Source organism: Scheffersomyces stipitis, chromosome 2 (assembly GCF_000209165.1).
Source record: "Scheffersomyces stipitis CBS 6054 chromosome 2, complete sequence".
NCBI lineage: Eukaryota > Fungi > Ascomycota > Pichiomycetes > Serinales > Debaryomycetaceae > Scheffersomyces > Scheffersomyces stipitis.
In genome coordinates this window covers 2,707,658-2,733,235 of record NC_009042.1, presented here as the reverse complement: position 1 = coordinate 2,733,235, position 25,578 = coordinate 2,707,658, and the positions used below count along the sequence as shown (strand labels likewise).

Below are 25,578 nucleotides of genomic sequence, written 5' to 3'. Positions count from 1 at the left end.
CTAAACAATGAATGTCACAGCTAAACATAAAAGAGTGGCAACCGAGAATGTGGATCTCATGAAGTTAGCAGAACCCTCATAAACTGGGACAGAGGGGATGGTGTAGTTGGAGGCAAAATCTGGAGCTGGGGAGGATGGGGCTGGAGAGGCAGGTGAAATGGTGATAGCAGTGAGGATTGTCGAAAGAATATCATTAGTTCCAGTTACTGTGTGGGCAATGGTGTAGACTTCAGCCGAAGGAGAATCAGTCACTACTGAGGCAAATGTAACAATCGTGGACGTGGTTCCATTTGGACCTGTGGTGAATAACGTGGTAGGCTCTGGTGCTTGAACAGTTGGAACGACAGTAGTGTTATTGCCGTTTGGTCCAGTAATTGTGACAGTTGAGTTATGACCTGGTGCTGTAACAGTAGATGGAGAGGTAGTTACATATGTACTAATTGAACCATTTGGACCAGTAATGGTAACAGTAGCTGTAGGACCGGATTCAGTTGTAGTGTAACCAGGAGCTGTAGTGGTAACATAGGTGGTAACTTCTCCCTGTAGACCAGTTGTAACAATTGTAGTGGTTACACATGGTTCACTAATGATTTCAGTAACAGTGGAACCAGTGGTAGTAGTTATGTACGTGGTTACCTCACCTTGCGGACCAGTAGTTACAATTGTGGTCGTAATGCATGGCGCAGTAACAAATTCTGTGGTGGTGTCAGTTGTGGTGTAGGTTGTTAAATATCCATTTGCTTCAGTTTTTGTGATAATAGAAGTAATGTAAGAGGGTTCTATGCTAGTCGTATTTTTGGAGGTTGGGTAGCTAGTTGGAACTTCAACTACGACAGTGTCAGTTCCACCAACAGTATCGGTGATAGTTTCAGTGGTGGTAAAAGTACCGGTCCAAGTTGAAGTGATAGTAGTAGTAGGGTTTGGTCCATACAGCGTTGGAACTTCAACTACGACAGTATCAGTTCCACCAACAGTATCGGTGATAGTTTCAGTGGTGGTAAAAGTACCGGTCCAAGTTGAAGTGATAGTAGTAGTAGGGTTTGGTCCATACAGCGTTGGAACTTCAACTACGACAGTATCAGTTCCACCAACAGTATCGGTGATAGTTTCAGTGGTGGTAAAAGTACCGGTCCAAGTTGAAGTGATAGTAGTAGTAGGGTTTGGTCCATACAGCGTTGGAACTTCAACTACGACAGTATCAGTTCCACCAACAGTATCGGTGATAGTTTCAGTGGTGGTAAAAGTACCGGTCCAAGTTGAAGTGATAGTAGTAGTAGGATTTGGTCCATACAGCGTTGGAACTTCAACTACAACAGTATCAGTTCCACCTGGGGTGTCAGTCAATGTTTCAGAAGTAGTGAAAGTACCGGTCCAAGTTGAAGTGATAGTAGTAGTAGGGTTTGGTCCATACAGCGTTGGAACTTCAACTACAACAGTATCAGTTCCACCTGGGGTGTCAGTCAATGTTTCAGAAGTAGTGAAAGTACCGGTCCAAGTTGAAGTGATAGTAGTAGTAGGGTTTGGTCCATACAGCGTTGGAACTTCAACTACGACAGTATCAGTTCCACCAACAGTATCGGTGATAGTTTCAGTGGTGGTAAAAGTACCGGTCCAAGTTGAAGTGATAGTAGTAGTAGGGTTTATTTCATCGATTACAGTTATAGTTCCACCGCCAACATAATCATCTTCGGTGTCTGTAGCTGTTCTTGTACCAGTCCAGGTAGAGACGACAGTGGTTTGAGGGATATCTTGGTCGATGGCGAGGGCCACTACCATAGATAAAAGCGAGGTGGATGCAGCCAAGTACTTGTTTACTAACATTTTGAGGACAGCTTCCTATTTACTACTTGCTCAAGCTAATCCTGATAATTTGAATTTAGCTGCAAAAGCTCCGACTTTATACCACCGTTTCAGAGACAAATAATCTAATGTTTGCATGTTTTCATTTGTTCATTTGTTCATTTGTTCATTTGTTCAATTTGGTAATTAATATGTAATGGTTGTTGCAGATGCAGCTAATATCCAATCTTCTATGCAAATACTTGCCCTTGAGGTTTAGGGTAAGTTTTCAAGCTCAGTTTTTTGCACCATTGGTATACATATCATCTTTGCCCCAATAGCAAGTCAACAAACTCCACAAGACTTCCGTCTCTGGTGAAAAGAATTAGATCTTATCGACAGCTACAAAAAGTAAAAGAAGATGACTCAACAGAGAATAGGCCAGGGTCCATTTAATGGCCATTGGCAGATGTTGCAGTCGTGGCGACATGTAGTAGAGATTGTTGGCGGGGATTCGTTATTGATGTCTCAGTCGCCATAAATCCTGAAGCTGGAGACTGCATGTCATCGTTGATGTGTTGAAATTGATGATATTATCCGAATCAGGGAATTCTCTATAGTAAAGCCTACCACCCGATTTGAAAGAAGTGGTATGGACGAAGTTCAACCTGCATATCGTTTCTGCAAATAAGGTACATATAGCATCGGAAGCTAATTCTCTATTTAGATATGCAGGTACATTAACAGCTGGTATGACAGATTTTCAACGAATAGATTTCTAATATAATGCAAAAGATCTTACAATCTATTATGAACTTAACATGAAGACACTTCGTTGACGTAAGAAACGGAGAAGTCGGATGTGATGAAATCCTACATTTTTCTCCTAAACAGGCAACAAGCAAAACGTACCATTTCTTAGTACGCCTTGGAACCTAACAAAATATATATAGATTTCATACAACTCTCTGTTGGTAACATCCTTATCATCAACTGTTAATTGACATTTACTTATTTCAGATGCTTTTCATCGCATACACCAATAACCATGGTTCGTGTGATCATAAATATCACGCCCAATCTGCGATCGTGGGCTAATCAATAAAGTTGAATTGGCTTCTTAGCGAACTACTTCAGTCAACAATCTCCCAATTGGGATGAAAAATCTTTATTTCAAGCAAGCGAGCACCAAGTTTTACGCCCCAGATTAATGTACAGTGTACCACTAATATGTGCAAGTCAATTTAATCATTCCTTCTTTGGTTGAGAAATAAACAATATTTATATGGAGCGATATGAATGCCTTATATGAATACTGAAAGTTTATATCTAAATCCTCCCGACGAGAAGGTATACACATGCATGGGTTTGGAAATACTGCATCTATAACGTCACTAGGTGTTCAAACTACACCACCAGCTTTTTATACACACAAACTTGAACCTACATCGATTCAAATTACTACTATTCCGTACCACATCATCTATGATTATTGAAAAACAACCCGTTAAAAACTCTAGATATAAGCCTTAATTTAAAGCCTATGAATGGGAGAACTACTCTATAGTGAAGATAAAACACTACAGTTAGTGTAGGATACATCAGTGAAGGCAAATCACCAAGCAGCCTGTACGGGAATATATTATTGTTATCAAAATCATTGGTTTTGATAGATCCACACTGTAAGTCCAGTAGACTTGCTCTAAATGTGCGTTATTTCTATGAGTTGACCCACTTCGAAACTTATGCTGATATACATTTTATCCTCAGAAAGTATAAGGATTTTCAATCTTACTTAGTTGCGTCAGGATATTGGTCGATACACGATATGCCACATCTTTCCTTCCATGTCCTTCATATGGTATGTTCTTGACAGGAAACCTGTATGGAGAGCCCAAGAGCTGGTTTTCCATTTGGACTTAAATAGGGAAATGGATTTGGACCTTATACTAATCACTGAACTTCAGCCACTACGATTTCTATAAGAATATTTAGCTAGTTTCTTACTGACATTGATTTCCATTGATGAAATTTTGTGCCATACTTGGGACATATACATAGCCAATCACTATTGAATCCATAAGTGAAACCATGGTGCGAAAGGGCAGACTCCAGTAATGAGGAACTTGAATCTTCTCGCATTTGAGAAATCTTGCGCTCAGATTCTAGCCAGCATGATCTTAAAAGGATTCCAGAATCAAATATAAGACTATTAAATACGATAGGAGATCTTTAGCTAAGCCAAGCCTAGCCTCTCTTTGAAAGAAAAAGTATTTACTCAAGATTAGAATCCTGAATAATGAAGGGCAATCCCTGAAATCCCTGAACATGGTGGCTCCAATCTAAGAAGGCATATCCACCAATAGCAAGCGGAAAACCTTTGAATTTAATGGCGAAGAAAAATGTTGATTGAACAAGCTCATTTATTTTTAAACATAAATATTAACAGAAAAGTACGAAATGACGAAATGAAAAGTACAAGAAACCCATTTAATTAAGGAATTAACTTAAAAATGAAAGACAAAGTTTAATATATCCTCTTTCTTTGCTAGAAGAACCTGAACCCCTGAATCTTTGTTTCGGTCACAGTTACTGCAGGGATAGTACTATGATCTGTGGTAGTTGTTGTCTCTGTTAAGTAAACGGATGTTACAGTGAAAATTGTTTCAGTTGAAAGTGGAAGCTGTGATGCTTTTGTGACAGTAATACTCTGTGGAGAATCCTCAGTGACAGTAACAGTAAAATATACAGGAGTACAAGATTCATAGGAAGTTGGTTCAAGAACAATAACAGTATTGGTACCACCAGCAGTGTCTGGAATAGTATTAGTAGTAGGGTATGTGCCAGTCCAAGTAGACGTAAGAGTAGTTTGCGCGTTTGGAGTGGAAGGTACTTCGACAACAACAGTGTCAGTTCCACCTGGGGTGTCAGTCAATGTTTCGGAAGTAGTGAAAGTACCAGTCCAAGTAGACGTAAGAGTAGTCTGGGAGTTTGGAGTGGAAGGTACTTCGACAACAACAGTGTCAGTTCCACCTGGGGTGTCAGTCAATGTTTCGGAAGTAGTGAAAGTACCAGTCCAAGTAGACGTAAGAGTAGTCTGGGAGTTTGGAGTGGAAGGTACTTCGACAACAACAGTGTCAGTTCCACCTGGGGTGTCAGTCAATGTTTCGGAAGTAGTGAAAGTACCAGTCCAAGTAGACGTAAGAGTAGTCTGGGAGTTTGGAGTAGAAGGTACTTCGACAACAACAGTGTCAGTTCCCCCTGGGGTGTCAGTCAATGTTTCGGAAGTAATGTAACTACCAGTCCAAGTTGAAGTGACAGTAGTTTGTGCATTGGCAGTGGAAGGTACTTCGACAACAACAGTGTCAGTTCCACCTGGGGTGTCAGTCAATGTTTCAGAAGTAATGTAACTACCAGTCCAAGTAGACGTAAGAGTAGTCTGGGAGTTTGGAGTGGAAGGTACTTCGACAACAACAGTGTCAGTTCCACCTGGGGTGTCAGTCAATGTTTCGGAAGTAATGTAACTACCAGTCCAAGTAGAAGTGACAGTAGTTTGTGCATTGGTAGTGGAAGGTAATACAATAATCACGGTATCAGTTCCACCAACAGTATTAGTCTCAGTGATTGTAAGAGTAGTAGTACCAGTCCAAGTAGACGTAAGAGTTGTTTGCGCGTTTGGAGTGGAAGGTACTTCGACAACAACAGTGTCAGTTCCACCTGGGGTGTCAGTCAATGTTTCGGAAGTAGTGAAAGTACCAGTCCAAGTAGACGTAAGAGTAGTCTGGGAGTTTGGAGTAGAAGGTACTTCGACAACAACAGTGTCAGTTCCCCCTGGGGTGTCAGTCAATGTTTCGGAAGTAATGTAACTACCAGTCCAAGTTGAAGTGACAGTAGTTTGTGCATTGGCAGTAGAAGGTACTTCGACAACAACAGTGTCAGTTCCACCTGGGGTGTCAGTCAATGTTTCGGAAGTAATGTAACTACCAGTCCAAGTTGAAGTAAGAGTAGTCTGGGAGTTTGGAGTAGAAGGTACTTCGACAACAACAGTGTCAGTTCCACCTGGGGTGTCAGTCAATGTTTCGGAAGTAATGTAACTACCAGTCCAAGTTGAAGTAAGAGTAGTCTGGGAGTTTGGAGTAGAAGGTACTTCGACAACAACAGTGTCAGTTCCACCTGGGGTGTCAGTCAATGTTTCGGAAGTAATGTAACTACCAGTCCAAGTAGAAGTGACAGTAGTTTGTGCATTGGTAGTGGAAGGTAATACAATAATCACGGTATCAGTTCCACCAACAGTATTAGTCTCAGTGATTGTAAGAGTAGTAGTACCAGTCCAAGTAGACGTAAGAGTTGTTTGCGCGTTTGGAGTGGAAGGTACTTCGACAACAACAGTGTCAGTTCCACCTGGGGTGTCAGTCAATGTTTCGGAAGTAATGTAACTACCAGTCCAAGTTGAAGTAAGAGTAGTCTGGGAGTTTGGAGTAGAAGGTACTTCGACAACAACAGTGTCAGTTCCACCTGGGGTGTCAGTCAATGTTTCGGAAGTAATGTAACTACCAGTCCAAGTTGAAGTAAGAGTAGTCTGGGAGTTTGGAGTAGAAGGTACTTCGACAACAACAGTGTCAGTTCCACCTGGGGTGTCAGTCAATGTTTCGGAAGTAATGTAACTACCAGTCCAAGTAGAAGTGACAGTAGTTTGTGCATTGGTAGTGGAAGGTAATACAATAATCACGGTATCAGTTCCACCAACAGTATTAGTCTCAGTGATTGTAAGAGTAGTAGTACCAGTCCAAGTAGACGTAAGAGTTGTTTGCGCGTTTGGAGTGGAAGGTACTTCGACAACAACAGTGTCAGTTCCACCTGGGGTGTCAGTCAATGTTTCAGAAGTAATGTAACTACCAGTCCAAGTTGAAGTGACAGTAGTTTGTGCATTGGCAGTAGAAGGTACTTCGACAACAACAGTGTCAGTTCCACCTGGGGTGTCAGTCAATGTTTCAGAAGTAATGTAACTACCAGTCCAAGTTGAAGTGACAGTAGTTTGTGCATTGGCAGTAGAAGGTACTTCGACAACAACAGTGTCAGTTCCACCTGGGGTGTCAGTCAATGTTTCGGAAGTAGTGAAAGTACCAGTCCAAGTAGACGTAAGAGTAGTCTGGGAGTTTGGAGTGGAAGGTACTTCGACAACAACAGTGTCAGTTCCACCTGGGGTGTCAGTCAATGTTTCGGAAGTAGTGAAAGTACCAGTCCAAGTAGACGTAAGAGTAGTCTGGGAGTTTGGAGTGGAAGGTACTTCGACAACAACAGTGTCAGTTCCACCTGGGGTGTCAGTCAATGTTTCGGAAGTAATGTAACTACCAGTCCAAGTAGACGTAAGAGTATTCTGGGAGTTTGGAGTAGAAGGTACTTCGACAACAACAGTGTCAGTTCCACCTGGGGTGTCAGTCAATGTTTCAGAAGTAATGTAACTACCAGTCCAAGTTGAAGTGACAGTAGTTTGTGCATTGGCAGTAGAAGGTACTTCGACAACAACAGTGTCAGTTCCACCTGGGGTATCAGTCAATGTTTCGGAAGTAATGTAACTACCAGTCCAAGTAGAAGTGACAGTAGTTTGTGCATTGGTAGTGGAAGGTAATACAATAATCACGGTATCAGTTCCACCAACAGTATTAGTCTCAGTGATTGTAAGAGTAGTAGTACCAGTCCAAGTAGACGTAAGAGTTGTTTGCGCGTTTGGAGTGGAAGGTACTTCGACAACAACAGTGTCAGTTCCACCTGGGGTGTCAGTCAATGTTTCGGAAGTAATGTAACTACCAGTCCAAGTTGAAGTGACAGTAGTTTGTGCATTGGCAGTAGAAGGTACTTCGACAACAACAGTGTCAGTTCCACCTGGGGTGTCAGTCAATGTTTCAGAAGTAATGTAACTACCAGTCCAAGTTGAAGTGACAGTAGTTTGTGCATTGGCAGTAGAAGGTACTTCGACAACAACAGTGTCAGTTCCACCTGGGGTGTCAGTCAATGTTTCGGAAGTAGTGAAAGTACCAGTCCAAGTAGACGTAAGAGTAGTCTGGGAGTTTGGAGTGGAAGGTACTTCGACAACAACAGTGTCAGTTCCACCTGGGGTGTCAGTCAATGTTTCGGAAGTAGTGAAAGTACCAGTCCAAGTAGACGTAAGAGTAGTCTGGGAGTTTGGAGTGGAAGGTACTTCGACAACAACAGTGTCAGTTCCACCTGGGGTGTCAGTCAATGTTTCGGAAGTAATGTAACTACCAGTCCAAGTAGACGTAAGAGTATTCTGGGAGTTTGGAGTAGAAGGTACTTCGACAACAACAGTGTCAGTTCCACCTGGGGTGTCAGTCAATGTTTCAGAAGTAATGTAACTACCAGTCCAAGTTGAAGTGACAGTAGTTTGTGCATTGGCAGTAGAAGGTACTTCGACAACAACAGTGTCAGTTCCACCTGGGGTATCAGTCAATGTTTCGGAAGTAATGTAACTACCAGTCCAAGTAGAAGTGACAGTAGTTTGTGCATTGGTAGTGGAAGGTAATACAATAATCACGGTATCAGTTCCACCAACAGTATTAGTCTCAGTGATTGTAAGAGTAGTAGTACCAGTCCAAGTAGACGTAAGAGTTGTTTGCGCGTTTGGAGTGGAAGGTACTTCGACAACAACAGTGTCAGTTCCACCTGGGGTGTCAGTCAATGTTTCGGAAGTAATGTAACTACCAGTCCAAGTAGACGTAAGAGTTGTTTGCGCGTTTGGAGTGGAAGGTACTTCGACAACAACAGTGTCAGTTCCACCTGGGGTGTCAGTCAATGTTTCGGAAGTAATGTAACTACCAGTCCAAGTAGACGTAAGAGTTGTTTGCGCGTTTGGAGTGGAAGGTACTTCGACAACAACAGTGTCAGTTCCACCTGGGGTGTCAGTCAATGTTTCGGAAGTAATGTAACTACCAGTCCAAGTTGAAGTAAGAGTAGTCTGGGAGTTTGGAGTAGAAGGTACTTCGACAACAACAGTGTCAGTTCCCCCTGGGGTGTCAGTCAATGTTTCAGAAGTAGTGAAAATACCAGTCCAGGTCGAAGTGACAGTAGTCTGGGAGTTTGGTGCTGGTGGAACTACGACAATGACAGTATCTGTTCCACCGACGGTATCAGTAGCAGTAACAGTTTTTGTAGCAGTGCCCGTCCAAGTAGATATAACTGTTGTTTTGGAGTTTGGGATAGTGCTGCAAATTTCGGATAATAAGGAAGTGGATGTAAACCAAGTACCTTGTCCATCAGTGGAAATGAGTATCTGATCAACGTCAGTGCAAATTGATCCATCTGTCTTGGTGGTAGTGAGACTTGTAGAAGTGAGAGTTGGAGATGCACCGGGTGCGCTTGGTAAATTCTTACAAGGCAGACAGTTAGAAGGGATTGCGTTTGGTACTGGACCACTATAAGTGAGACCACCTAAGGGAACACTGGCCAATCCAAGACTGGTATCCGTTGTGATTGAAAACAAATTGCTATTATATCCTGGACCAATGTTAAAGTTTTGAGACAACAAACCAAGACCTCTTAGAGTTAAAATACCTGTACTTGAGCTATAACTCCACGAGCTAAGTGGAAAGACAGTTGCAAGTGGAATATCTAAGCCAATAATGTTACCGTTACCAAAACCAGCAACAGTGAACGTTTGTGGAACAGCAATTGCATTTGCTCTGATGGAGGATTTGGAGTCAGCCAAATAAAATGTTTGAGATTGATCAACTCCTAACAAACCATTAGCCAAGAAAATTGAAGAATCTAGATTTGCAGTTATACACCCAGTACCACGAATTTGGGTTGAAGCTTGGTAAAGCTCATTAGTTAAGCAGATTTGGCCATTGTTTTGAATAACCAATCCAGTTCCTCCGAGATTGACAATACCATCTGCACTTCTTGTTTGCAGGTAGATCACCAACAAACCTGTGTTAGTCCAGCTTGGGGCAATGAGGTTGATTGGGGGAGCTCCAACAACAGAGCCGTTAGTACCCAAATACATTTCTCCGTTGTTTGTGAATGAGAGACCAATCAAGTTGTAATTAGGAGCAACCAACGAGACAACCGAATTAAATGCAATAATACCATCATTAGTGATCGATCCTAAACCAGAAGCAAGAGTAACAGATAAACCAATTAAACTCTGGGTTGAAGAAATGTAGAATCCAGCATCAGTCTTTACATCTAAATTACCGGCAAGTACAGAAACTGCATTGTCAATAATGGACCAGTAAGCACCAGATTCAATTGTGATGTCTCCAATGGAAAGGTTAACAACCCCTCTATCAATTGTTGGAGAAGTTATATCAGCAGCAAGAACAACTGATACTGAAACAATAGTTCTCACCAAAAGTCTCAAAAGCAGCATTCTAACTAGAAAGACTTGATGACTTAGATAGTTTGAAAATACACATCTCCAAAGCAAGGCAATAACATGGTATTTATACAAGAGAAAACCTATTGTTTAGTAATCCAACATCACAGCATTTAGATCCAACTAGTGATGTTTCCGCAGCAAACATCCTCCAACATTGCCCACTCTTTCGAACAGATTTGGTGCAAATAGGCATTTTGGCATAATTTCCCGTAGAAGGCTCTTCCGTAAAAGCAGAAAAACGAACCACAAATAGATCTCCTATGCAACTTATCTGCCAAGAAAGTAATTGATAGATTCCAACTGACTCGGCTCAAAATGCAAGGAGCCATCGCTGCTGTTCAAATAAAGACAATTGCAATGAATGAAACTCATTCACTGCCCGAAATCCCACAAATTAAATTCACAAATGCAAAATTCACAAAGTATTTGCTTTTTGTGTATAAGCTGAAAATTGCCTGATCTAGGTGAAATTATAGGCAATCTCCAACAAGATGTGAACTTGACGAAGGGTCCCAGGGATTTTATTTTTGTTGACAGCTTTTGACGGACCCCTTAATTATGTCATAGATTTATCCAAGCTTGAAATGTTCGAATTCAACTTTAAATAAGATTCAGTGCCTAACCTCTTCGATTTCTATCATTTTTGTAGTGGGTGTATGATTACACGAACCTTCCAGTTGCTCAATCAAGGGTCGAGACAGTCATGGACAAGAAGTAAGCCTCTGAAAATCGATCATTGAGTATAGGATTTACACAAGATGGCCTACTGGATTGAGATTTAATGGAACCCTTGTAATGCAATTTGGAGCCTATTTTTGACACAAGCCGCCACCTTCGGAAATTGTGCCATGACCTGATCTGTTTTCTTACCTATTCGGTTCCATGTTTCGATAAACCCATATATCTTGAAGGTAAGCTGGGTGATACGGAAAGCACAAATATTAATATTTCGAATAGGTGCGCGCCACTACATCGGAGATAGATGTTATTCACACTACAGACGTTGAACGCTGCTTTTTCAAATGCAAAAAATATAATGACTATTAAGTTATCTCAAGAAGAATATGGAAGGATTATATCACATCTCAATACTATTGATTGATAAGTTGAAAATAACCTACATGTAATGAATTCTTGTGTGTCTACTTACGATGCTCATTCGATATGAAATATGCTAGACTGGGAATACCTGTAGAAAATAGGGCTTATCCCTCGAAGAGGTGTATTTGTGATCACCGATAACTGATTTGGAATTGTAGGAACTGGTCGAGGATGAAAGACACATTAATTTTTTAACAACCAGTGGGATGCTCAAGTATTAGACATTATCCGTTGGTATATGAACTGCACCAGTTTCCATAGCAACAGAACTATCGGCTTTGAGGCGTTTAAGCTGGTGGTTTATTTATTTAGTTCTTCGCCCTACAAACAGTTTGTGTGCTCTAGCTTCCATTTGTATCTGCAGAAATGAGGACACGATTGACTGCAGGGACAGAACTGTTGAGTATGGTGTAGTGAATTCAGATGATTGCTGTCCACTTTCTTCCAAAATGGAGTGAAGCAAAGGGATGTGTACCCATCAGCAAAACAAAATGGAAGATAGTTTCAGAGAATGAGGAGCAATTTGTGTATTTCATGGCCCTGAATTGATAAGCACTAGTTATTATGGGGTCACAAGACTAAACTATCTGAGAACAGAATAGGAAATGGAAGTAAAAGTTTGGTATGAATCTTGCGTGGGGTTATTGGCAAGAATAGCTCACAGTTTATTGCGGACCAATGATTCGGTAGGTGGTAGGGCGATGAACAAGTCATATATTCGAGAACAAAAAGTAAGTGTCGAAGGGACCTAAAGCAGAGCAGCAATCAGTGGAGTACAGGCGAGATTAGGGTATTGGTTTACGAAGAGTATCTTCGATAATGGATGTATATGAAGTACTACAGAAGATAGTAAACAGATAAATTAATATAGCACATTGTTTAAAGCATTTCATAAAGACATTATTGTAAGACGTGAACAATTGACTTCACACAACTGTTGCAACAGGTTTATTCATATCAATTTAGTTTAAGGCTTTTCCTCAGAACTTGACTCGGCATCTGGAGATTGCTCTTCCTTGTGGGAAACATCCATCTTGTGTGCCAAGTCGGCATCTGACAACAATGGAACAGTTGGTTGCCAGCTGGAAGATCTCCATGCGGGAACATTTTCGTCCCACATTTGTCCGACTTCTTCCAAACGCTTGCCCTTGGTTTCTGGGAATCCAAAGTAGACATGGATTGCCATAACAAGACAGAAGACGGCGTAGATGATGTAAGTCTTCCAGGTGATATTCTTGAAGGAAGATGGAGTGTACATGGCAATAGCAAAGTTAAGAATCCAGTTGGCAGCAGTTGAAACAGCAGCACCTCTCTGTCTGGAAGCAGAGTCACCCCAAACTTCTGAACAGTAGACCCAGATACCGACACCCCAACTCAGAGCGAATGATACAACGAATAAGTAACAACAAGCAATAACACCTCTAGCAGCTGACTTGTTATCTTCTGGGATTTGGATGGTGACAGTTGGGTTACCTGGAAGACCGCCTGGAACGGGGACGGAGTATTTACCTAAGATACCAGCAACACCAAATTGGAAAATCATCATCATGATGGCACCACCAATCAACAATCTTCTTCTACCAATGTAATCCATTAAAAACAAAGCTGGAACAGTTGCAGCAGTGTTCAAGACGTATTGGATGGAAGAGGCAACCAAGTTTGCGTTGTTAGAGTAACCGGCCATGTTGAAAATGTAGACAATATAGTACATCATGACATTCATACCGGTCAATTGTTGCCAGATTTGAGCAAATATGGCAGTTAAAGTTCTTCTGATATACTTCTTGGTGAATAAGTCAACGTAACCGAAACTCTTGAGGTTTTCTTCAATCAAAATTTGGTCCTTGATTTCGGAGATTTCAATCAACACGTCTGGGTCTTCTCTATTACCCTTAGCTTGAATTTGGGCAACGATGAATTCTGCTTCATCCCAGTAACCATGTTTGGCTAACCATCTTGGGGATTCTGGAATAAAGAAACAACCGACAAATAAAACCAAACCTGGGACAATTTGTAAACCCCAAGCAATTCTGAAAGAGCCAACACCGTTAATGAAATGCAAACCGTAACAAATGTAGAACATAATCAAGATACCCAAGGTAACACAGAATTGGAAAATACCACCAACAAAACCTCTAATCTTTCTTGGAGCCAATTCGGAACCGTAAACTGGAGCAACAGAAGAACCAAAACCAACACCGAAACCAGCGATGATACGTCCGATCATCAATTGGGCTCTGTTTTGAGAAGATGATTGTACAGCAGCACCGACCATCCAGAAGAATGAACACAACAACAAGGATGCTCTTCTACCAAATGGTTCGGAAATGAAGGAAGAGACGATGGAACCGAAGAAAGAACCTAAAGCCATACAGGAAGTGATAAAACCTTGGATGTCTGAGCCTGGATTATTGAAAAAGTTCTTGTAGTCATCTTCACCTATAAAAGCAGACATAGATGAAATATCAAAACCGAACATCATACCTGAAATACAGGAAATAGATGCAATAATGTACACATTGTAAATGTTTGGAAGTCTGTCCAAGAAGGTCCTGAACTTCAAGGCAGGTTGAACGAGTTTATCTTCGTAGCTCATGATATAATATTAAATACGATAGAGTAAATTTCTTAAAGACTTGACAAAACATTGTAAAATAAGAGGAATTTCATCTTACTTTTATATTGCAAAGATTCCTTCTTCAAGGATGAGTAAAAAGGCGAAGAGTTGGCAGCAAGAATGGATTTCCTCACTGTATTTGCATACGTGATGTCAGATAGAATTATTTTTTGATGCGGGTCAATTGTGAATATTTGGGGTATGCAGACATTAATACAAGTTGATCGTCTATACACAGGCATTATGCACTAGGAGTGAACAAAACCGCCCTTTTTCGGCAAAATTCCTGACCCATGGTCCCACTTCCCCAAACAAACTCCACTCTATATGTACTATAAAAGTTTGGAGTTCCATCGTATGGCTCTCCTTCACGGCAATTTAGGGCGACAAGGTTAAGTTTCCTGACGTGCCCCGCACATCTCGCCGGTTATTGTTCCTAAGAAGGATTATCAAGGTGGGGGATTATTCCACAAAATTGTGAAGATAGACGAGGTAGCAAGAGGAACTACAATTATCCGATCGGTAATATTTCTTTGGGTAGCAAAGTTAAATGGGTGAATTCGCTCATTACACCATGTTGCTATCGCTTTTTATTTTACTAAATAAATGTACTCCAGTTATACATCCCATGCTATACTTACAATCTAACTACTGATTTAACGATCTATTCATCGTATTCGACCCCATATTTCACCGCCACCAGACGGAAAATTATATTGCTCCTTAAAAATGAAGCTGCCATAAAAATAGTGTCTGCAGATATTTGAAATTCTTCCATAAAAAAATAAAATTTTCTACCTCATCGGCAGACTCTCGGAAGATACTCGAAAAGTTCCTCCGAATCAAATTACAAATTCTTATTTCGTTTTGTATAATGGGTTGCATTGTTGATAGTAAGTGTAAACAGTATGCTAGCAAATCGTATGGCTCTTTAATTATCCACTCCATAGTGCTTATACCCAATCTTCAAATGCCATCCCGGAACAATCTAATTGGAAGCCAAGAGTAATTTTTAGTTAGCGATTGTAAACGATCCTTCACATATGGACCAGGTTAATCCGAGTTCACTTTGTATATTCCGCACTGTCTTGAAAACAATTAGTTGCTACATCAACCGATTAAAAATTCGCCGACTTTTTTTCACACGGAGAAATTTTCGTCAATTGCAAAGCAGTTCTTACTGAAAAAGATGAAAATATTTTTCCTTATTTCCAATTTGATTCCAGCTTTCCATTGAATAGAGATGTGGGAATATGAGGAAGCCTGGCTCAATAGTAATCTAAATTTACAAAGCTTATTCCTCATAACCGTAGTAGAGGAATTTCTTTTTGAATGTTGCTGGGTTTCCGTTTGAAGGAAAAATCCAGCCGGCAACATGTAGGCCAATTCTGCCGTGCCGTGAATGATGTAGTGGTGCATGAGCTCGGAACAAGTTTTGTGTTTGAACTGCAATTCTCAGACATTTTTCTCAGGTAACGTTTTTGTAACCCATAGCATTGTTAAGCGCCGATTACTCAGTGCTATCAGTTCACAACTGTCACATGTGTCATTCCAGACAAATTTTTTCTCGGAGGATTCTTACTATCTTGGCAACTGGAAAGCTTTTGCTTCTCTGTCTAAAACTACTACTGAGGATACACTCTCTCGAGAGATATAGTTCAACAAACCAACTATAGGAATGAAAGATCGAGAGAAATACTTCCCAGAAAATTGTGAAGAATCCGTTATCTATCTAGGTTACATTTGTATTTTTATGCAACCATTTTGTAGGATTTCCCCTCAACAACCAAACAATCGGCTTCGGTTTAATTATTGCCATATTACACATTCGGAACAATTTGTGGAATCCGAATGTGTAGCCTTCTCCGGACAATCGCATTTACATCCCGGTTCAGAATACGTTGTTTCAAAGTTTCACTGCATGTACAAGGTTCAGGTGAAATTGTGATTTCCTGGGGTAGGTAGTATGGTTTTCGCTTTACAGTAGCGCACTCCACAATAATCATATTCTCCCACATCTAATATTGACATATGTTGCCTGTAAGTTCTGCAGATCCATTGTGGTTCGAACTATAATGTCTGACGTATCTTTCTACGATACATAATAGAAACGGTCTGACACCGTCCCACGTCAATCTTTCTGCGTGGGTTCGGTGTGTGAACCAGATCTGGTTGCAACATCATATCCGTGAACCTGTTCGGTAGTGGCGTGGTTGCTGATGATAAAGCCTCCTGATAGCCTCATAACCATGCTCAAACCTTCTCAGAAATGTCGGGGAATTCCCAAAATCGATCAAAATACTGTAAGCACCATGACCTACAAAAAATAAAAAACTTGAGTAAGGAAGTCGCGGCTCCTCTTGGTATAAGGTGAAATGAACTCTTCGCGCTGGGAGCCGCCCAAAGGTGACAAGTTCGTGGAGTTTGTGGAGTGCTTGGTTAGTCCCTGCAGACACTGTAAGACTTCAGGCCTGTCTGCATGACGGGTCAGGTCACATAGTTAGTTGTTAGTGGCAAGAGTACGAGCATATCAAATAGAGCTCGTATCTGCCTCGGATTTTCATTAAAATAACCGTGATCAAACCCAACGGTCTACATCATTACATTCAACAAGTACCGAGTCGACCGAGGCGATATCTATCAAATCTATTTGGACTCACTACTGGTTTTCAAATTCCTTTTCTTTCATAGGGAACAAAAAATGATGCGAATATCACGTGACTAAATTGAACATCCTCTCCATATTTCAGTGGATTTGTCAAGTCTTTATCTTCATGAAGCTCGTCTTTCTTGTGGCTTAATACTCCATATATATCTTCAGTATGGGTCTTAACAGAGTTGCAAAGCTCGAGAGATCGGCTCCACAGTCTTGCATGGCCTGTCTTCGTGGCAAGCTCCGCTGTGATGGCCAGAAGCCCATTTGCTCTGCTTGTATCAGGAACAGGATCCCTGCTCACTTGTGCGTCTACGAAGCTTCGATTTCGTTTCTGAACGGGAGACTGCGTTCCATACGTGAGGAGATCAACTTCTCGTTGGTTGACGGAGTTGGCGATATGTCACGAATTCCTCTGTCCACTGTAGATCTTTCGGAATTCGTCTATACAAAGGCTAACAAAGAAAGTAGACTATTCTTTGGGCCCACTTGCCATAAGTCGCTGTTCAAATTTAATGTAGATAAGTTTCCTATAATGGTCCAGTTGATCGACAAGTCGTGCGAGGAAATTGAAAAGATGTCTACAGCAGTTTGTCGGAACACTTCCGTTATAGCTCCTACTTCTCTCGATGACCAGATCGCAGGCTTGCCGAAGATGCTACCTAACTTTTCGAGTTGTGTAGAATTCATACATGAGTTCCTCCTGAAAAACTACTTGTTCAGCCAATGCTTTGACGCCAAATCGACAATGGAGTATTTTCATTCAGCCTTGGAAAAGGACGCTTTTCTGGACTCTATCAAACTCAAAAAAGGCTTTTCGCACGTACACCTCAGCATTATCATTTCAATCATTGTTATTTCTTCGTTCAGCAATGCCAATATTAAAGTGGACAAATGTATATTGGCAGCAACGGCAAAGGCGTTGATATTCTCTTCTCCAGATATGCGGTCTTCCATCCCCACACTCTTGGCGCTTATTCTGTTGTACGAATTAAGGAAGTACGATTTCAATATCGACTTCGAAGAGTCTGTATCACACGATCAAGCTCTTTTTTCAAACATTGTGGTATTCGCCATATCCTCTGGATTGAATCGAGATATCGACCAGATCCACGGAAAGGGAGATGTCAACTATACGAACTCAGTAAAGAGCATGTGGAGGTATACCATCTTTGAAGACACACTTCGAAGTTTCCAAAAGGGCCAGCAGCCACTTATTAGAGACGATTATATCGACACCCATATGTTTTACGATCAGTGGAGCGACTTCTGTACGAAAATAGCTGTCCTAAGAAAGATCAACGATCGCGTAAACCTGTGTAAGAACAACAAGTTTGTTGATATTGATACAGCTATCGATGAAGTGCACGATCTTGTTCGTAAACTGTTTGAACTTCGATTGACGTCAACTTTAGAAGATCGCTACTTAGAGCTCATCGTCATGACCTATGTTCACTGCTTATCACACATACGGTGTATGTTGCAGCCCAACAAGTTCACGCGCGATGAATGTTTCAAGTTCTCCTTCCTACTCTATCAAGCTTCCAAGTCGCTCATCTTAACTTTCTATAATGGCGAGGCCGAAAAACCAACCATGATGTACACTCCTTATTTCCACGAAATCAAGGAGGCAGTGTTTAGAAGCACTATTGTGCTTATTCTCGGAGTTCTCGAGCTTTTGGATACGTACAAGGCTAGTGGTAGGACTACCAAATGCGACAAAAAAACTACTGTCACCTTGGAAACAGTCGAGGCATTGTTTAATGAAGAATTCGAGTCTAGATCCAAGAAATTTAATGATATTTTTTGGCTCTTGAACATAATTACCGAGGACATCCAACCCATCATTTGGAAAATTAGTAGCGTCAGTATTGCTGGTAAGACCGTGTTTATTTTTGTAAATAATATCCTAAGTTATGTTATGAATGACTTGGAGACACTGAGCACATCCACGACCAATTCGGTCATCAGTGAAAGGCCAGAGTATGAACTTGAAACTTATCTGCCCTACTACGACATATCACAGTTAACTAGGGATGATATCTGGGAATTTTTCCTATAATCAGTTGTAAATAACTTGTGAAGATACGATACTTTACTGACTTCTCAAATAACTTCATATTGGTGTAGCAGAATTAATTAATTACCAGATATAGACTAGCTATAGAATTGAAATTCAACATAGAAATTGACTAGACAGTCTTGGAAGCTATATCCACGCTTTCTTCGTGTTCAACGCCAAACTTATCCTTAGAAGTTTCGTTGATGAATCTCAAATGAGTGGTTTCATCATCACCGAAAGCTCTTGCAACTTCTTCCAAGGTGTAGCCGGATGTTTCTGGATAAGTGAAATAAACAACAACCAATTCAACGACAATGATACAACAGTAGACAATATAATACTTCCATTGTATGGCATCCATAGCAATTGGGTTAACGAAACCGTTGTAAATGACGATCCAAGTTTGGACCAAGTTGTGAATGTTAACTCCCTTAGCTCTGTGTGAGTATGGCAAGATTTCAGTCATGTACAACCATGGCAAACCGTTGGCGCCCATGTTGTAGAAGATGTAAAAGAGAAAGATCATAGCGATGACACCCTTTCCCAAGGACTTGTCAGAAAAATCACGTTGCTGGTTGATAGCTGAGAGTACTGTCCAAATCACGTAAGTGATGAACATACCTGAAAGTGCAGTAATAAACAATGTTCTTCTCTTGAATTTGTTAGCATTGGAAGCAATAAAACCAGCAACAAACAAGTTGTAGATGTTTAAACCACCGTTGATTTCCAATTGTTCCTTAACACCAGTGATACCAATGGAAATTAAAACTTTACTCAAGTAGTAAGAAACCAAACCGTTACCAGATAATTGCATAATAACTGATGTCCAAACGACAAGGAACAACCTCATTCTGAAAGAAGGGATGGTGAAAAAATCACTGTACTTAGCATTACTGTAAAGCTTTTCTTGTTCCAAAGCAGCTTCAATTTCTGACACTTCAAAATTGATCAAAGCATGGGCACGCTCATCGTCAGAACTGCCAGTATGGTGCTTGTGTAAGATAGCTCTTGCTTCTTCGGTTCTTCCATTGGCAATCAAGTATCTTGGAGATTCTGGAACTAACCAGAAGAATAAGATTTGAACTAAAGGTAAGAAACCTTGTAAATAAGAAGGCACTCTCCAACAGTAAGAACTATGCAAAGTTCTGGTACCAAAGGTAACCCAAGCAGCGATAATAGCACCTAAGTACCAAAAAACGTTATAAAGAGTGGTGGCAACAGCTCTGTGAGTTGGGTAAGCTAATTCAGAGATAAGGGATGGCGAAGATACAATAGCGATACCAGATCCGAAACCAAGGACCATTCTTGAAAATAGGAAGAAACCGAAGTTGGTGGAAACACCTTGTAAAATTGCACCAATTACCATAAGAGAAGAACCTCCAATAATAGCTTTCTTTCTACCCCATTTATCAGCAATCCATGAAGCAAGAAGGAAAGACAACATGACACCAAAGGTATTACCGTTGTTCAAAGCACCTAAAACAGGACCAACTGGACTACCCATATCTAGTTTCCATTTTGGAAGTGACTGCAAACCGTTAAGCATACTACTGTCATAACCGTTATTGGTGGAAGTTAAAGCAATGAGCCAGATACATAAGTTTAAAAATCTGAAGTGCTTATGCTTCCACCAAGAGCCCTCTAAGTAAAGGTAACTTTCAATTTTGTTTTCGTCACCTTGGACTTCGATATCGGAAGTCGATTCCTGGTTTACAGTAGCCTGGTTTTGTTTAAGGGAAGACATATTTAAATTATGACTTTTCGTTATAGATAGCTTTCAACTTTTACTCAAGAAATTGTAGGAAACATGCTTTTTTATATCCGGAAGAAAAGCTTTCAATTGCCCCAAATTCTGTTCTCCAGCATTTTCAAATTATTTTACCACCGCTTAGCAACAAACTAGTTTTCCCCCATCTTAAGGCAATAATTATGAACAAAGGCTGCATGAAAAAGTTGACACAAACAATGCTGATCCACCTTATAGTGCGTTATTAATCATTGTACTTATTTTAGATATCCCACCATTCTTTCGTAAACGGATCTATACATCGAGGGCTAGGTCCTTCCACACGCTGAGATGACCCAAAAAAAGAGGGAGATCTGCAAATACAATTTCCCCAGTCTGCCTCGTATTCGATTCGAAGTGGGGGCTAAGGAACCGAATTGACCTTTAATTGCAAAAAGTTAAAAATCGCATAGCACCTGGATTTTCACCTCCACAAACCTAAAATTGATGAGTGGTCCGGCTTTTTTCATTTATTTTCTTGTTTTGCCATGACTTCACCTACTTGTTGAAAGATTAAGATGCCAATGCGTTAAGAGTTCAGCTAGATTAATTGTGCAATGAAATTTCATCGAACATCTAAACCGTGGTGGAGGGGCCCTGAGCATTTGCTAAGCCTGCAATCTGGGACCATTTCCTAAACGGGTCAGGTTGCGCATGGAATGGCTGAAAGAAAATGAACGAATAACTGAACAACAATGTGTAATTAAGGTTCTGATTACTGTGTCAATGCCTTATCCCATATTCTAGGCTCCATGTCTAATTCTACAACAGGAATGGGTCAAACGGATGTGTTAATTCGCGGGCTTGTAGTGAGAACGAGTTTTGCAGTGAGATTCAATCGGCGAAGGTTTGGAATTTTTTTTCTTTTGTAGTGTAGCTCAAGTTCTTGGCATTAAAATATGGCATTGAAATATGGAATGAAAAGGAACTCCTTCTCCAGGAACAGAGGAAATATACAGGCTGAAGATGTTGTGCCTTAAAAATAACGGAACAATGAACTTTTGGAGGTTGGTGAGTACGTGGGGGATAGTTATGGACGCGGAATGGAGATGCACCTATAAGGACGAATCAGTGGACGGGGTATCCGTATCGACACAATGTGAAACAATTCAACAGTCTTCTTGTAAATAAAGCTAGGTCATTGATGATCATGAAAAGTTCAATTCATTTCGTGTTTGTACTCCACGATGTCCTTTTGTTAATCATGCTCCTCCGAGACAGTCACAGGGCTCCGACGGACCTTGCATGTTTCTTTGCTGCAAATTGCAAGCCAGGTGGGGGAAACACTGCTTGGGGGAGGGGCATTACAAGTATAGTGTCTATAGGTAGGAAATCCGTTACCAAAGAGGCAGCTCTGCCGCCTTCCCCTCTTTTGTTCTATTGGCTAAGATACCCAGATATACGGATTTGTTCAAAACATCGATTGTCACATTTTCTCTGTTCTTGAGTAATATGCGTAAGCAGTAGTATTTTCTCCGGGAGGTTCTTCGGTGCCAAATCCTCGAGGTGATTCACTCGCATACCGGTTTCGTTTTACGATGAATGGTTCGTTAGAACAGTTTGTAGAGTCATTCCACAACTCAATGTCACAGTATTACATGCAAAATTAAAATTCAATAACACTACCAGATCTACGATAAACGCTACACGAACTACAATAGAGGCTTCAAGAATTATGATAAGCATTACAAGAACTATGATAAACACCACAATGAACTGCAGAGTAGGCCGTAAAATTATACACTGCTAGTCGAAAGCACGATAGCAGTGTCAAGAAACCCAAACTAACCGGAAAAGTTTCATCATATGAATGATGAATTTCTAGACTTCCTATCACTACTTGTAATGTACTTTGTTGCCAAATTTCATTCGCCTTTAGAGTCAGAATACGAGAGACAATAAATTGCCAACAAATTATTACTATGGGAACAAAGCAGAGATTGGGGGATCCGTTAATGGGTACACCTTTCTGTTGCGTCCACGTAAGTCCAGAGTTCTTGTACTTTAGTAAGAGCCAACGTTGGATACAAGCGCTAGAAACTCGAGCCAGCGAATAGATGTACTTTAGAATTTGGCTCTACCTTGAATTTATCTTTATTGTTCGGAAGCCCTTCCAAATTAGGAAGTAGTCCCCATAATTGTGCAACACTTCCGAAAATGGAAATGCATCCTGGACAATCAGAATTTATTTCAGGACATCCCCCAACTTCAATCGATTCCCATTATAAAGTTCATACTATAGTTTTCTTTCGGAGAAACACGACAATTTGCTCAACAAGTTGTATAGGAAACTACAGTGACGATTAGGGCGGCTTTCAACTACATAAGAGTAAGTTTTGCCAACGACCCTATTTCTTTCTTACGACTCTCAAACTTTTCAACCCCACAAAACCACTAAAGGTTCTCACCAAGATGACTCCAAGTGTTAAACAACCTGTTCCTAAGGAGCTTGATATCGAGTACTTGATCGAGCAATTGACCATTGAAGAAAAGGTCTCTTTGTTGGCCGGTAAGGACTTCTGGCACACCCAGAACATCGACAGATTGAACATCCCCAGTGTCAGAGTGTCAGATGGCCCTAACGGTATCAGAGGTACCAAGTTTTTCAACTCTGTTCCTTCCAACTGTTTCCCATGTGGTACTGGTTTGGCTGCCACCTTCAACAAGGAAGTTTTGCTCCAAGCCGGTGAGTTGATGGGTAAGGAAGCGAAGATGAAGGGAGCCCACGTTATCTTGGGTCCAACGTGTAACATTGTTCGTTCTCCATTGGGAGGAAGAGCGTTCGAATCGTACTCTGAAGATCCAGTTTTGTCTGGACATGCTGCTGCCAATGTTGTCAAGGGTATCCAGAACCAAAATGTTGTTGCCTGTCTCAAGCATTTCGTTGCCAATGACCAAGAACACGAAAGAAAGGCCGTGGACGAAATCATGACAGAAAGAGCTTTGAGAGAAATCTACTTGAAGCCTTTCCACATCGCCATGAGAGATGCCTATCCAAAAGCCTTAATGACTGCTTACAACAAGATCAACGGTGTCCATGTTTCGCAGAACAAGAAGATTTTGCAAGATCTCTTGAGAGGTGAGTGGGGCTATACAGGTACTGTCATGTCTGACTGGCACGGTGTCTACTCTACCAAGGAATCGTTGGATGCTGGCTTAAACTTGGAAATGCCTGGTCCAACTAGATTCAGACAGCAAGTACCAACACTTCATGCCATCCAAACCAATGAAATTCACACTGATGTCATTGATGACAATGCTCGTGCAATCTTGAGATTGGTCAACGAAAGTTTGAAGGCTGGAATCCCAGACGATGTCATTGAGTCACCCAACCCTACTAAAGAAGCATCTGACTTGTTGAGAAAGGCTGGTGACGAGTCAATTGTCTTGTTGAAGAACGAAAATAACATCTTGCCATTATCTAAGACTGCTGTCAAGGGCCAAGAGAAAATTGCAGTTATCGGTCCAAATGCTAAGGCTGCCCAAGATTCTGGTGGTGGATCTGCTTCGTTAAACGCTGCCTACAAGATCACTCCATACGAAGGTATCGAGTCCAAAATCATTGAAGGTGGAAACTCTGTATCTTTGGATTACTCCTTAGGTGCTTTTTTGGACAGAAACTTACCCGATGTTGGGAACACTTTGATCAACGAAGAAGGTAAGAAGGGTATCACTGCCAAGTTCTACAAGCAAGCTCCAGGAGCCGCTGACAGAGAACACTTCGAAACTTTCACTTTGTCTACTTCCAAAATCTTCCTTTCTGACTACAAAAGTAAACACTTGAAACCAGGACAACTCTTGTTCTACGCTGATTTCCATGGAATCTATATTCCCGATGAAACTGGTGACTATGAGTTTGGAGCTTCCTGTTTGGGTACTGCCCAACTTTTTGTTGATGACGAATTGGTTGTTGACAACAAGACCAAGCAAGTGAAAGGTGATGCTTTCTTCTTGGGTTTGGGTACCAGAGAAGAAAGAGGTGTCAAGAAATTGGAGAAGGGCAAAAAGTACAACATCAGAGTTGAGTTTGGTTCTTCGCCTACTTTCACCTTGAACAAGGCAGCTCTTGAAGGGGGAGGTGTCTTTTTCGGTATCAGAATGATTTCTACTGCTGAAGCTGCAATTGCTAAGGCAGTTGCTGTGGCCAAGGAAGCTGACAAGGTTATCTTGGTTGTTGGTATCTCAAAGGAATGGGAATCTGAAGGTTTCGACAGACCTACTATGGATATCCCAGGTGCTACCAATGAATTAGTGGATGCCATTACTGCCGTCAACAAGAATGTCATTGTTGTCAACCAGTCGGGCTCTCCTGTGACCCTTCCATGGATCAACAAAGTACAGGGTTTTGTCCAAGCCTGGTACGGTGGTAATGAATTGGGTAACACCATTGCCGATGTGTTGTTTGGTGACTACAATCCCTCTGGTAAGTTGTCTATGACTTTCCCTAAGAGACTTCAAGACAATCCTTCGTACTTGAACTTTGCTTCAACACATGGGCAAGTATTATACGGTGAAGATATCTATGTTGGCTATAGATACTACGAGAAGGTCGGTGTTGAACCATTGTTCCCATTCGGCTACGGTTTGTCCTACACTACCTTCGAGCTCAAAGACTTAGTAGTAGAGTATGACCAAGAAATTATCAACGCCAAGGTCAGTGTCGTTAATACTGGTAAGGTGGATGGTGCTGAAGTTGTTCAATTGTACGTTTCTCAGGTCAACCCAAGCATTAACAGACCAGTGAAAGAATTGAAGGACTTCGGAAAAGTCTTCGTCAAGGCTGGCGAAACCAAGACACTTGAGTTGAGTGTTTCCGTCAAGGAAGCCACTTCATTCTGGAACGGGTACAAGAACAAATGGCAATCTGAAAAGGGCAAGTATAAAATTTCTGTTGGTAACAGTTCTGACAATATCACTCTCGAAGACGAGTTTGAAACCTCCAAGACTTACTTCTGGTTAGGTTTATAGTTTATCAGTCCCTAAATCGGTACTGCTTCGGGGTATAAGAAATAAATGGTAGTTCATAGAAGAAATGTGGGTGAATGTTGTTATTGCTCATGGCAAATTTAGTTTATCCTAGCAGTTAACTCCATAAAAGGCTCTATGTAATCGATGATCGTACATTATTCAGTATTTATATGTATAAGCTATATTTTCGATAGTTGCCGGTTCGTAGATTTAGCAT

General features: G+C 41.0%; 5 protein-coding genes across 5 annotated transcripts; 1 reads left to right on the top strand and 4 right to left on the bottom strand. All coding sequences in view use genetic code 12, as the record gives it.

Moving 5' to 3' along the window:
* Nucleotides 1–1,821, bottom strand: ALS4 (Aglutinin-Like Serine rich hypothetical protein; the record flags this gene model as incomplete). Its single annotated transcript, XM_001382720.1, has 1 exon — nucleotides 1–1,821. One exon carries the CDS (start codon nucleotides 1,819–1,821, stop codon nucleotides 1–3), a length of 1,821 nt encoding a protein of 606 aa, XP_001382757.2.
* Nucleotides 1,822–8,941: 7,120 nt separating this feature from the next.
* HYR6.3 (hyphally regulated cell wall protein) lies at nucleotides 8,942–10,117 on the bottom strand (the record flags this gene model as incomplete). Its single annotated transcript, XM_001382719.1, has 1 exon — nucleotides 8,942–10,117. A coding segment is annotated over one exon (1,176 nt), but the record flags the coding sequence as incomplete, so codon positions are not given.
* Nucleotides 10,118–12,242: 2,125 nt separating this feature from the next.
* Nucleotides 12,243–13,871, bottom strand: HGT2 (High-affinity Glucose Transporter (putative); the record flags this gene model as incomplete). Its single annotated transcript, XM_001382718.1, has 1 exon — nucleotides 12,243–13,871. The coding sequence occupies one exon, from the start codon at nucleotides 13,869–13,871 to the stop codon at nucleotides 12,243–12,245; it is 1,629 nt and encodes a 542-aa protein (XP_001382755.2).
* A 4,866-nt stretch (nucleotides 13,872–18,737) lies between these two features.
* On the bottom strand, nucleotides 18,738–20,240 carry HXT2.3 (probable hexose transporter; the record flags this gene model as incomplete). The annotated part of the gene is made up of 1 exon (XM_001382717.1): nucleotides 18,738–20,240. A coding segment is annotated over one exon (1,503 nt), but the record flags the coding sequence as incomplete, so codon positions are not given.
* A 2,565-nt stretch (nucleotides 20,241–22,805) lies between these two features.
* On the top strand, nucleotides 22,806–25,361 carry BGL2 (beta-glucosidase; the record flags this gene model as incomplete). Its single annotated transcript, XM_001383236.1, has 1 exon — nucleotides 22,806–25,361. One exon carries the CDS (start codon nucleotides 22,806–22,808, stop codon nucleotides 25,359–25,361), a length of 2,556 nt encoding a protein of 851 aa, XP_001383273.1.
* Between the last annotated feature and the right edge of the window lie 217 nt (nucleotides 25,362–25,578).